Source organism: Chaetura pelagica, unplaced genomic scaffold (assembly GCF_000747805.2).
Source record: "Chaetura pelagica isolate M959 unplaced genomic scaffold, ChaPel_1.0 scaffold516, whole genome shotgun sequence".
Lineage (NCBI taxonomy): Eukaryota > Metazoa > Chordata > Aves > Apodiformes > Apodidae > Chaetura > Chaetura pelagica.
In genome coordinates this window covers 162,868-173,653 of record NW_009953654.1, presented here as the reverse complement: position 1 = coordinate 173,653, position 10,786 = coordinate 162,868, and the positions used below count along the sequence as shown (strand labels likewise).

Below are 10,786 nucleotides of genomic sequence, written 5' to 3'. Positions count from 1 at the left end.
GCCCCGCAACTCCCCCTGGGCCCGCCGCGCCGCCCCGCTCCGCAGCCCCGTCACCGTCAAGATCGCCCCGCCGGCCGCTGGCCTCGCCCGCTCCCCCGCGTGAGTACGGGGATGGGGAACCGGGAGCGGGAACCGGGAGCGGGAGCGGGCCCGCCGCTCCCGTGGGCAGCACCGAGGGAGCTTCACCTTGATGGGACTGACTGGGGATGGGGAAACCGGTTCCAGTCCCGGGGAGAGGACATGGCTCTTGGCAGCAGCTGCTCCGTTCTCATTCCCGGCGCTGCGGGGATGGTGGTGTGATCCTGATCTCCTGGAGGGGCTGCACGGGAGAGCCCTGTCTCTGCTTCCGTGGGGGCCCTGGCTGGGGGGATCTCCCTGTGGGGACCACAGCTCACCTGCCACCTTGCTTTGCTTCACCTCACAGCCTGGAGCAGCTCACCTCGCCTTTGGCCTTCCCGAGCAACAGCCCAGATCCGTGTGCAAGGGAGACAGTGCTGAATGCCATCAAGGAGAGCAGGAAGAGGGCTGTGGAGGAGGAGGAGGAGGATGACCAGGCTTTTGGGAACGATCAGGAGAGCAAGAGGAGGTCAGCCAGCAGTCCAGGTTGCTGCTAGAGTGTTGGGAAGGTTGCAAACAGGGCTAGTGCTTCAGTGGTGACAAATGGGGTATGTCCCAGAGCATGCCTGGCCCAGTGGGACCAGGAGTCTGGGCTGGAAAGGTGCTATGGGAAGTGAGCCACAGGAAACGCAGCCCATCACCCAGCCCTCTGGGCTGTATTGGAAGGTTCTCTGAGACTTCATTTTGTCCTTGAGATCAGAAGGATGTGGTTTAGGTTTTTGTCTGGGCAATCTTGTGGGTCAAAGATGTTCCCCTGTGTTGCTGGGGTTGGGAGAGGCTGGGATGTGGTTTGGGGAAGCCTGGCAGGAAAGGAGCTTCTGTCATCAGAGGGTTTTGCAGACTGGTAGGCATGGTGGGAAACTCTGGCATCTGCTGTAGTTCATTGTCTCTGTGCTTCAGTCAGCCCCAGCTTCCAGGAGAGATGGGATCCCCCAGCCTTACAGCCCCAGATGGAAGCACTGTGTGTTTCCTTCATGCAGTGTAGCCAGCAAAAGGAGGTAAAAACACGAGGGTAAACAAGAGAGACTATCTTCTTGTTTTGTTAGTCAAGGTCAGCAATTTCCAGCTCTGAACCAAAAGAAATGAGGGTGCAGCATCTTTGCCTGCGCCCTGGGAAGGACAAAGCGCAAATCCTGGGTGCCAAGGTCTGCCCAGGCACAGTGCTGCCTCACCATCCCTCCCCCTTCCCCCTGGGCTGTGCAGGGGCTGGAGCTGGGCAGCTGAGAGGCCACAGAAGGGTCGTTGGGCAGTGCCCTTGTGCTTTGCCCCATGTGCTGCTCTGGGGCTGCAGCTCAGGTGGCGCCAGGATGAGCAGTGGTTTGCAGGGAACCAGTGGTTGCCCATCCTCCATCACTGCACTTCCCTTTGAATCTTTACCTTGCCTTAGTGGATCTGAGCCCTGCAAGAGCTGAGCAGGATGACGACAGCATGGGTGCAAAGACAGGATCAGCTTTGGTTTTTCTTCTATTCTGTTGGATTTTCTTTAACAGTAGCCAGCTCTGCCACAAAAGCCAGTTTTGAAGGTGTTAAAGCCTTGCAGGCATGAGGAATGTTTGTAGGCAGAGAATCCTGTCACCTGTGAGGGCAGAAAAGAGCCTGTGTCAGGTGGAGAGTGCTGGATCACCCCTGTGGTGGGGTCAGCAGGCTTGAGCTTGAGGGAAGCCCTTGGGCTAAGTGAAGGACTGGAAGTGCACCTGCAGCTCTGCTTTGCAGCAGGGTTTGCTTTCAGGCATCAGACCTTCACTGATTCATTGTGGGAAAGGGGATTTGGTTTCTGAGTCCCAACAGTCCAGGGTGACTAGAAGAGGTTGGAGATCTGAATTTGCAGCTCAGGTCTGTTGCTGAAAGAAGCTGCTGAGTCTGAAACATTTTGGCTTAGAGCAATGGATTTGAGCAAAGATTTTGTTACATCAAAATCTCTTTACCTGTCAGGCAGCTGGTGGAGCTACTGGTGGTTGGGAGGAGGCAGCTTAGGGTGAGAGTCAGTGGGGATGGGAACAGGGGTGAGAAAATCCACAGCAGGGGGTGGATGGGGAAAACCTTAGTCCATGGGGATTGGGAAAAAGCAAGGTTTGTGTTTTCTCATGCTGAGCCCACGGGAAGGGGTCTTCTCCTGAGGCTGGGAGAGGACAGCCCCTGTCCCTGCTGGCTCTGCACTGCCCCAGGCTTCTCCCTCCCGCAGGCGCCACGACAGCAGCGGGAGCGGGCAGTCAGCCTTCGAGCCGCTGGTAGCCAACGGTGCCCCCGCCTCTCTCATACCCAAGTAAGTGCTCACCAGGCCAAAAGCAGCTGCTGGGAGTGGGGTCTGAAAGCCTATGGGCTCTGGAAAGAGCACTTGTCTTTTGCTGACAGAGCCCAGCTCTGGATGAGAGCAGGAGAGGCCATAGCGGTGCCTGCGGTCTGTGCCCCTGAGGGCAGGCTGCTGTGCTGCTGCTCCAGCCTTTGTCTGAGCTCTGCACTGTGAGGAGTGGGGTTGGCTTCCTCCACCCACCCTGCATTGAAAGGACCTTTTAAATTTAAAGGACGTTTAAAAGGGGAAGTGTCAGGGAGCTCATAAAGTCTTCCTTAACCTCCTCTAGGCCTGGCTCTCTGAAGAGGGGCCTTGTCTCGCACTGCCTGGATGATGGCTTGAACAAGAGGTCCCGCACCTCTTCCATGAGCTCCCTCAACAACACGTGTGCTGGTGGGATCCCCAGCTCCACCCGCAACGCCATCGCCAGCTCCTACAGCTCCAGCCGGGGCCTCTCACAGGTGGGAATCGTGTTGCCAAAGGCAGCACCAGAGCCCAGCACAGTGGGGATAGACTCTCCCCTGGGATTGCCCCATGTACCTCAGACCTGGGCACAGAAGAGTGAGGTTGGGGAGGGTCTCCAGTGCTGCTCAGCCAGGCAGCTGCCTGGTTTCCTATTCTGGGTTCAGAGGCTGCCCAGCCAGCAGCAGCAGGCAGCTCTGTCCCAGTCCCCAGGCTCAGCTGCCATGTCACGATGCTTGTTTCACACTGAAGCAAGAAGGAGGCTTTTTTTTACCCCTTCCTTATATAGCTAGTCTGTTAGGGTAGATAGATCCAGATGAAAAGAAAAAAAAAAAAAAGATTTTGTGCTGCCACCTTTTGAGCCAGAGTCAGCAAGTATTTGAGCCATGCAATCCCACTTTGACTCAGGTCCCTTCAGCAGCTGCTGAGCTTTTTAAAAACACTGCTTAGATCCTGGGTCAGGCCTGCAGATGTGACAGTGGGACAGAGCCCACTGGGACAGAGCTGATGGAGCTCTGCTCTCTATGTGGGGAAAGGTTTCCCCCAGTGTGTAGTTGTAGGGTTAAGCAGTGCAGAAGCAAGAGAGGCTGTGGGCTCGTTAGCCACAGCCATGGGAGAGGGGATTTAATCTGCAGGTAAGCAGGGGGTGGGAGGCTGTGCTTCCTGGCAGCCCCCACACTGAGTTACTGCTGGTCTCTGCCTTCCAGTTGTGGAAGAGAAGTGGTGTGAATGTGTCCCCACTCTCCAGCCCAGCATCCTCCCGCTCCCAGACACCAGAGTGGCCTCTTAAGAGAGCCAGGTAAGTCACTGCTTGCCTGGCGAGCGCTGTTCCTCACTGCCAGTTGGGAAGAGAGCAGTGCCCTTCTGAGCCATCCCTGAGTCCTGCTCTCCACAAGAGCCAGGGCAGTCCAGGCCCCTTTCTGGGCTGTGTCTGCTGGGTCACACACCACTGTGTAAACCCCCTTGTTGTGTCCATTGGTGTCCCTGCTGCCTCCTTAACCTGTGGTCCCAGTGGCAGTGCTGGGCTGTGTGTCCCTGCACTGGTCCCAGGCTGGATTAGAGATCTAAGGGTTTGGGTTTTGGGGTGCTGGTGGGGCCTGGGTGGCTGGTGGCCAAAACTTGGGGAAGCGACAGGCCCTGGTTTTATCAATTCAAGGAAGCTACACTAATTTCAGCACCTGCCTCAGAGGAGGACCTGAGCTCATGTCAGAGCTAAAGATGACACAACTAGCCACCCTGGCGATGGGTGGGTCCAAGCCAGGGACCTGTGAGGGGCAGCAGCTCTTGTCTGTGGCCTCCCACTGCTGCCCCAAGGCTGTGAAGGGCGTGTGGGCTCAGCAGCTTGACCTTTCTGAGGCCTGGGGGGAGGGGGTGGGGGGCAGCTCCTCTGCCTGGAGCTGCTTCAGGCCAGTGTGGTGAGGGCAAAGTTGTTGTCCTGAAGTCTGGTGTTGGGTGGAGACAAAGAAACATACCAGGGATCCTGGAGGGAGGGAGTCCGTAGCATGTTCAGTCTTGAGGCCTGCTCCCAGAGCAGATTCAATTTAGGATGGGCCTGACTTTGTGCTGCACGGAATGTGGAGGGGAGTTAAGGGGGAGGGGGCCAAGCCTGGAGGCATCCCTAACTGGTTATCCCACTTGCACAGGGAAGAGGAGTTGCATCGCTCCAACGCTTCCACTCCAGTGAAGTTGAACAAGGAGCTGCAGACAGAGAAAGGTGAGGGTTGGTGGGCCCCAGCTCTGCACCCAGGGTGGATGGGCCACCAGTGCCAGCAGGTGGCTGGACAGGAGGTAGCTGTGGTCTGCAGGTGGGATTGGCTTGGGATGGCACCTGGGAACTAGATGCTGCTTCCAAGGCAGTGGCACTTCTGCTGCCTGCAGCAGGTCCCTTGAAGGGATTTCCAGGAGATAAGCCAGGGGTGCTGGGCAGGCACATGGGGGCTGGCCTGCAAGGGGGGCACTAGCCCCCGAGCCAGCACAACTCCAGGGATTAGCCCTTGGGTAAGTTCTGCTGTGGTACAAATAGCAGCACCCTGATCACATTCTAGGTTGAGCTTATTCCAGCACTTTCTCCACTAAAATGGAGAGGAAAACCTTTGTGCCCATTGTGGTTAGGGTCCTGAGGCACGGTGCTGGATGTGGCTCGTGCAGGCTGCATGCTTTGGGTGGGGGTGTGCAAGGGCCATCTGTGGAGGTGGGAAGGCAGCGGGCTCTCCTGAACAGCCTGCACTGAGGTAGGTTGCTGCCAGCTGCCCTTCCAGGGCATCACAGCCTTGTCCTCAGCCCCCAGCCGTGCCCCTGCCTCTGCCCTCTGGGATGGGTCGTCTGGAGAAGAGTTGGAAGGGCCAACCCTGTTGGTACAAGCCGAACGCCTCCTCTGCCCAGAGCTGGTCCTGACTTGTCTCCTTCTGTAGCAGTGGAGACACCGGTGTGGAAGAAGCAGAATTCCCTGAGCCCACTGTCAGCGTCGGGGAGCAGCGGGAAGCGCAAGCGGAAGATCCAGTTGCTGTCATCTCACCGGGGGGACCAGCTGGCGCTGGTACGTCGCTGTCTCGCAGCCCCTTTTGCCCTGCTCTGGCAATAGAATGTGCTCACTGCAATTTCTGCAGGGCTGGGGGGAGACTGACCTGCCTGCCCTCAGGAAGGAGGCCCCGTCCTTGGCCGAGTGGGAAGTGACGCTATCCCCAGCCCCAGTGTCTGGTGGGCTGTGCGTGATTGTGCTGCCTGCTGCCGGACCAGGTAATGGCCTGGGGAAGGCCGTGCCCTCAGTGCCAAGCCGGGGGGCCAAAATGGACGGGGATCGGAGCTCCGCGGTTGCGTGCTGCTGCAGAACCACCTGCTTCACGGGCCTCGCGATGGCCAACCTTCACCACACGTTCAGAGAGGCTCTGCCTGCTTCCCTGAGAAGGAGCTAAGCTGCTGCTGCTCTCTCTTGGCAGCCCCCACCTCTTCAGCTGGGCTACTCCATCACGTCGGAGGACCTGGATGCAGAGAAGAAGGCGGCGTTGCAGTGGTTCAACAAAGTCTTGGAGGATAAGGCTGGTAAGGGCACGCTGAGGATGTGGAGGAGGGTGCAAGGGCTGGAAACGCAGGGCCAGGGCTGGAAGGGCAGTGGGCTGTCTGTGTAGGGCAGGCTGGGGAAGCTTCTGGGCCAGTCCTGCCTGGTTCTCGGGTCTGGGGATGCTCTTGTTGCCTCCAGATTCCAGAGACCTCATGCCCAGAGTCCCAAGGGTGATGGGTGAGGTTCCCCAGGGCTGGAGCTGTGTAGTGTTCCTGCAGTTTCCCTGCCCACCTGGGGAAGCTCTGCTAAGGCATAGTCAGTCCACTGCAGCAAGTAGCAGGTCCTGATCTTTTGCTCTCCCCAGCAGATGCAGTCCCCAGCACCACTGCAGAGACTACACCCATGTCCAGGCCGCTGGTGTTCACCGTGACCTCCCCGGGGCCTGCACCCACCTCAACAGCTCCTGCCCCGGCTGGCACCAACACGCTCCTGGACAGCCTGAAAAAGATGCAAAGCAGCCAGACTGTGCCCATGCCAGCAGGTGAGGAGGGAGGAGTAGGGTTGACAGAGCCAGGGCTTGGGCAGAGCCAGGCAGGCACAGGGGAGCTCCATGTGGCCTCTGTGGGAGGCAAATGGCAAAACTCCCTGTTGAAAGGTTTCTGGGGGGAGTAGTCTGGGGACACTGAGCCCGAGGTCCTCTTGGGAGCTGTGAAAAGCATGGTGGGCTGGATCTGGTGTGGGTGGGTGCTGCACTGGGAGCCTGTGCAGCAGCTGGGTGGGTGCCTGGCAGGAAGGCCGGCTGCTGTAGGTGCCCCTTATCACTAAAAAAGCTCTGTCCCCCTTCCCAGACTCCACTGGAACTGTGGCAGCATCCCAGGCACCTCCATCAGCTGCGCAGCTGCCCGCTCCTGCTGCCTCCGTGGAGCCTGGTTCTCTGCCTGTCACCTCTGCTGACACCAAGCCTGTTTTGAGCACGCCTGTCCCTGCTGCCCCCCCTGCCCTGGAGGTGCAGGCCCCCAGCAGCCTGGCACCTTCTGCGTTCACAGAGCTGGGCGAGACCCCCAGTAAGCCGCCCTCATTCCCGAAGCCAAGCATCCTTTTCGGGGCGCTGAACACCCCTCCTGTCAGCCAGCCCCCCGCGACCACGGCTACTGCTGCGCCCACCACTGCCCCGGTCTTCAAACCCATCTTTGGTGCTTTGCCAAAGAGCGAGACCACAGCACCCTCCACTGCTGTCATCTCCACCATGGTCACTGTGTCTGCAAGCTCAGGCCCTGCCTCGACATCCTCCACCACCACTATGTTCAAGCCTATCTTTGGCAGTGTCACCACAGCTTCATCTCCAGCAAAGGTCTCTCCTTTCACTTTCAAACCAACATTGCAACCGGCTTCGGCTGCAGATCTGCCAGCAGCCTCCACAACCACCCTGTCAGGATTCACAGGTCTCCCAAATGTCATCTTCACCACCGCAGCCACAACAGCCACCACCCAGAGTTCTTCCACAGATGCTGCCATTAAACCCGTCTTCAGCTTTGGACTCAACCCATCTGCCTCTACCAGCTCTGCTGCCAGCCTGACGGTCACTGCTGCCACATCCACCACCACATCACAGCCCTTCCTCTTCGGGGGCCCAACTAGCTCAGTTCCCAGCACGGAAACCAGCTTTTCCACCCCAGGGCCTGTGTTCCAGTTTGGAAAGCCACCTCCAGGCACAGTCACCACCACCACCAGTGTCCCAGGAGGCCCTGCCTTTGGTCAAGCACCTTCAAACTCGATGGCTCCTACCACCACTGTGGGCTTTAGCATATTTGGGACCACCACACTAACCTCTTCTATCCCAGCCTCCACGAGTCAAGCCACATTGACATTTGGCTCCTCCATCTCAACTTTTGGCAGCTCCTTCAGCACAAGCACAAAGCCACCACCATACCCTGGTGCAGCAAGTCAGGCCCCCTTCAGTGCTGCTGCTGCAGAGAGCCAGCCCCCCGCCAGCAAGCCTGCTGCTGGCCCTGTCAACTTTGGCCCTCCGTTCAGCTTTGGAGCCCCCCCAGCCCAGTCAGCTGCTCAGCCAGCGTTCGGCAGTGCTGCCCCACCAGCCTTTGGCACCACCAGTGCCCAGGGCTCCTTTGGCACCAGCAGCACCCAGGTGGCATTCGGGACCACCACGTCGGTCTTCTCTTTCGGGACAGCCACCTCCACCACCGCCAGCTTCGGTTCCACCACCCAGACCACGAGCAGCAGCTCTGGCACCACCATCTTCGGAGCCACCCCTTCTCCTTTCACCTTCGGGGCAACTGCCCAGCCCGGCCCCTCTGCCAGCGCCTTTGGGGTCGGCGCACCCACCTTGGGCAGCTCTTCCAGTGTGGCCTTCAACTTCGGGGCTGGGCAGAGCGGGGTGGCCCCGGCAGCAGCGCCGTTCCAGCTCCTTCAGCACAAGCACAAAGCCACCACCATACCCTGGTGCAGCAAGTCAGGCCCCCTTCAGTGCTGCTGCTGCAGAGAGCCAGCCCCCCGCCAGCAAGCCTGCTGCTGGCCCTGTCAACTTTGGCCCTCCGTTCAGCTTTGGAGCCCCCCCAGCCCAGTCAGCTGCTCAGCCAGCGTTCGGCAGTGCTGCCCCACCAGCCTTTGGCACCACCAGTGCCCAGGGCTCCTTTGGCACCAGCAGCACCCAGGTGGCATTCGGGACCACCACGTCGGTCTTCTCTTTCGGGACAGCCACCTCCACCACCGCCAGCTTCGGTTCCACCACCCAGACCACGAGCAGCAGCTCTGGCACCACCATCTTCGGAGCCACCCCTTCTCCTTTCACCTTCGGGGCAACTGCCCAGCCCGGCCCCTCTGCCAGCGCCTTTGGGGTTGGCGCACCCACCTTGGGCAGCTCTTCCAGTGTGGCCTTCAACTTCGGGGCTGGGCAGAGCGGGGTGGCCCCGGCAGCAGCGCCGTTCGGCTCCTCCCCGAGCGTGCAGAGCCAGAGCGCGCCTTTCGCCTTCACTGTGCCCAGCAACCCCAGCAACAGGCCTGCCTTCGGAGGTGAGATGGGGTACCCCCTTCTCAGGGGTGAGCCACAGAGTGGCTGGGGTTGGAAGAGGCCTCTGAAGGTATTCTAGTCCAAAGGTGAAGGGCAGGGCTGGAGTTGGGCAGCAGCTTACCTGGCAGACCTCGCTGAGCTCCCCAAGCTTGGCAGCCCTGGTGGTACTGGTGCTCTGCGGAGGGCTGTCTCACTGTCGGGTTCCCCAGCCCTTGGTGGAGAGGAATCCTTAAATTCTGCTCCTTGGCCCCTTGGGGTGCACCAACTCTGTGTGGTGCTAAGTCCAGCCAGGCACCCCACAGAAACCAAGGTCTTGCCAATGCTTTAAAGAAAGTGATCTGGAGCTTCAGGGCAAGCCAGTGATTGCTGTAGCTTCTTTCTGGCTCTCCAGAGTTTCCCTACTGCTCTGCATCCCCATAGGGCCATCTCACATCCCACAGAGCTGAATTGCTGAGCAATTACTTGATCTGGAAGAACAGAGACCTTTGTTCCTCCCTGGCCTGCCAATCCCAGGGATCACCATGAGAGCACAACTTCTTGTATTAAAAGAACTTTTTGGGTGAAGAGGCTGGTCCCTGGGCATTGTGGTGGTTCAGCCTCCAAAGAGAGGGAGATCCATCCCCCTGCCTGGTGTGGCTGGATCCCAAGGATCAGGCTCTCTCTCCCCTTTGGCCAGCCCCAGCTCATAGTGGTGTGTTGCTTTCCAGGAGCTCCTGCACCCACCTTTGGGCAAAGCACACCTGTCCCAGGAGCAGTGGGCAGCGGGGGCAGTAGCCTTTCCTTCGGGACACCCGGAACTCCCGCCTCAGGCTTCGGAGGAGTCAGCACTTCCTTTGGTAAGGACTGAATTGATGCTTCAGCCTTGGGGAGCAATGGGTTGTGTTGTCTCCTCAGGCTGGGAATGCTGGGTGGGCCTGGCTGGCCTCAGGGAGCCAGCTTGGGTGGTCAGCTTGGGTGGTGGTACCCTCTGGGCTCTGGGGGGTGCAAAACCTTCCATTCCCCCCAGGTTGGGGATTACACTCCCCTGCACCAGCTCTAATCAAGAAACCTTTCTGCTTCCAGGTTCGACCATTCCCACGTTTTCCATTGGGGCAGGATCCAAGACAGGCGCTCGCCAGCGGCTGCAGGCACGGAGACAACACACCCGCAAAAAGTAACCCCCAGTGCTGCTGGGCCCCCACTGCCAGCCTGCCCAGACCCCTGTGCGTGGGGGGGACTCAGTCTGGAGCAGTGACAGGTGCTCAGTCTGGAGCAGTCCTGGTGGTGACAGGGCCAGGCCCCAGTCTCTGACACCAGCTGGAGACTGGGGTGGGATGGGAGAAACCAAACTCTTCTTACTTGAACAGTTCCAGAGCCAAGGCTGGATGAAGGTGCAAAACCTTCCATTCCCCCCAGGTTGGGGATTTTCCTCCCCTGCACCAGCTCTAATCAAGAAACCTTTCTGCTTCCAGGTTCGACCATTCCCACGTTTTCCATTGGGGCAGGATCCAAGACAGGCGCTCGCCAGCGGCTGCAGGCACGGAGACAACACACCCGCAAAAAGTAACCCCCAGTGCTGCTGGGCCCCCACTGCCAGCCTGCCCAGACCCCTGTGCGTGGGGGGGACTCAGTCTGGAGCAGTGACAGGTGCTCAGTCTGGAGCAGTCCTGGTGGTGACAGGGCCAGGCCCCAGTCTCTGACACCAGCTGGAGACTGGGGTGGGATGGGAGAAACCAAACTCTTCTTACTTGAACAGTTCCAGAGCCAAGGCTGGATGAACCTCTGTACATATCTGCAGCGTTTTATCCCTCACTTTAGTTTGCCATGTTCCATAATGTGTAAATTTTACCCCCTTTGCTGCTTCTAGCTGCCCCCTGCCCTCCCCCCAGCCCCCTCTGTCAGCCCCCTGCCC

General features: G+C 59.2%; 1 protein-coding gene across 1 annotated transcript; it reads left to right on the top strand.

Moving 5' to 3' along the window:
* Nucleotides 1–111: 111 nt before the first annotated feature.
* On the top strand, nucleotides 112–10,052 carry POM121 (POM121 transmembrane nucleoporin). Its single transcript, XM_010000210.1, has 13 exons — nucleotides 112–161; nucleotides 425–586; nucleotides 2,300–2,380; nucleotides 2,697–2,868; nucleotides 3,577–3,668; nucleotides 4,513–4,583; nucleotides 5,281–5,405; nucleotides 5,806–5,908; nucleotides 6,235–6,408; nucleotides 6,716–8,327; nucleotides 8,428–8,897; nucleotides 9,603–9,731; nucleotides 9,958–10,052. Exons 1-13 carry the CDS (start codon nucleotides 112–114, stop codon nucleotides 10,050–10,052), a joined length of 3,336 nt encoding a protein of 1,111 aa, XP_009998512.1.
* The last annotated feature ends 734 nt before the right edge of the window (nucleotides 10,053–10,786 follow it).

Excerpts from the sequence above, each read along its gene's own strand:
- POM121 (XM_010000210.1), top strand. The coding sequence starts at position 112 with ATGGGGAACCGGGAGCGGGAACCGGGAGCGGGAGCGGGCCCGCCGCTC. Across the intron at positions 587-2,299 it reads GATCAGGAGAGCAAGAGGAG|GCGCCACGACAGCAGCGGGA; the intron begins GTCAGCCAGCAG and ends TCCCTCCCGCAG. Across the intron at positions 9,732-9,957 it reads AGGAGTCAGCACTTCCTTTG|GTTCGACCATTCCCACGTTT; the intron begins GTAAGGACTGAA and ends TTCTGCTTCCAG.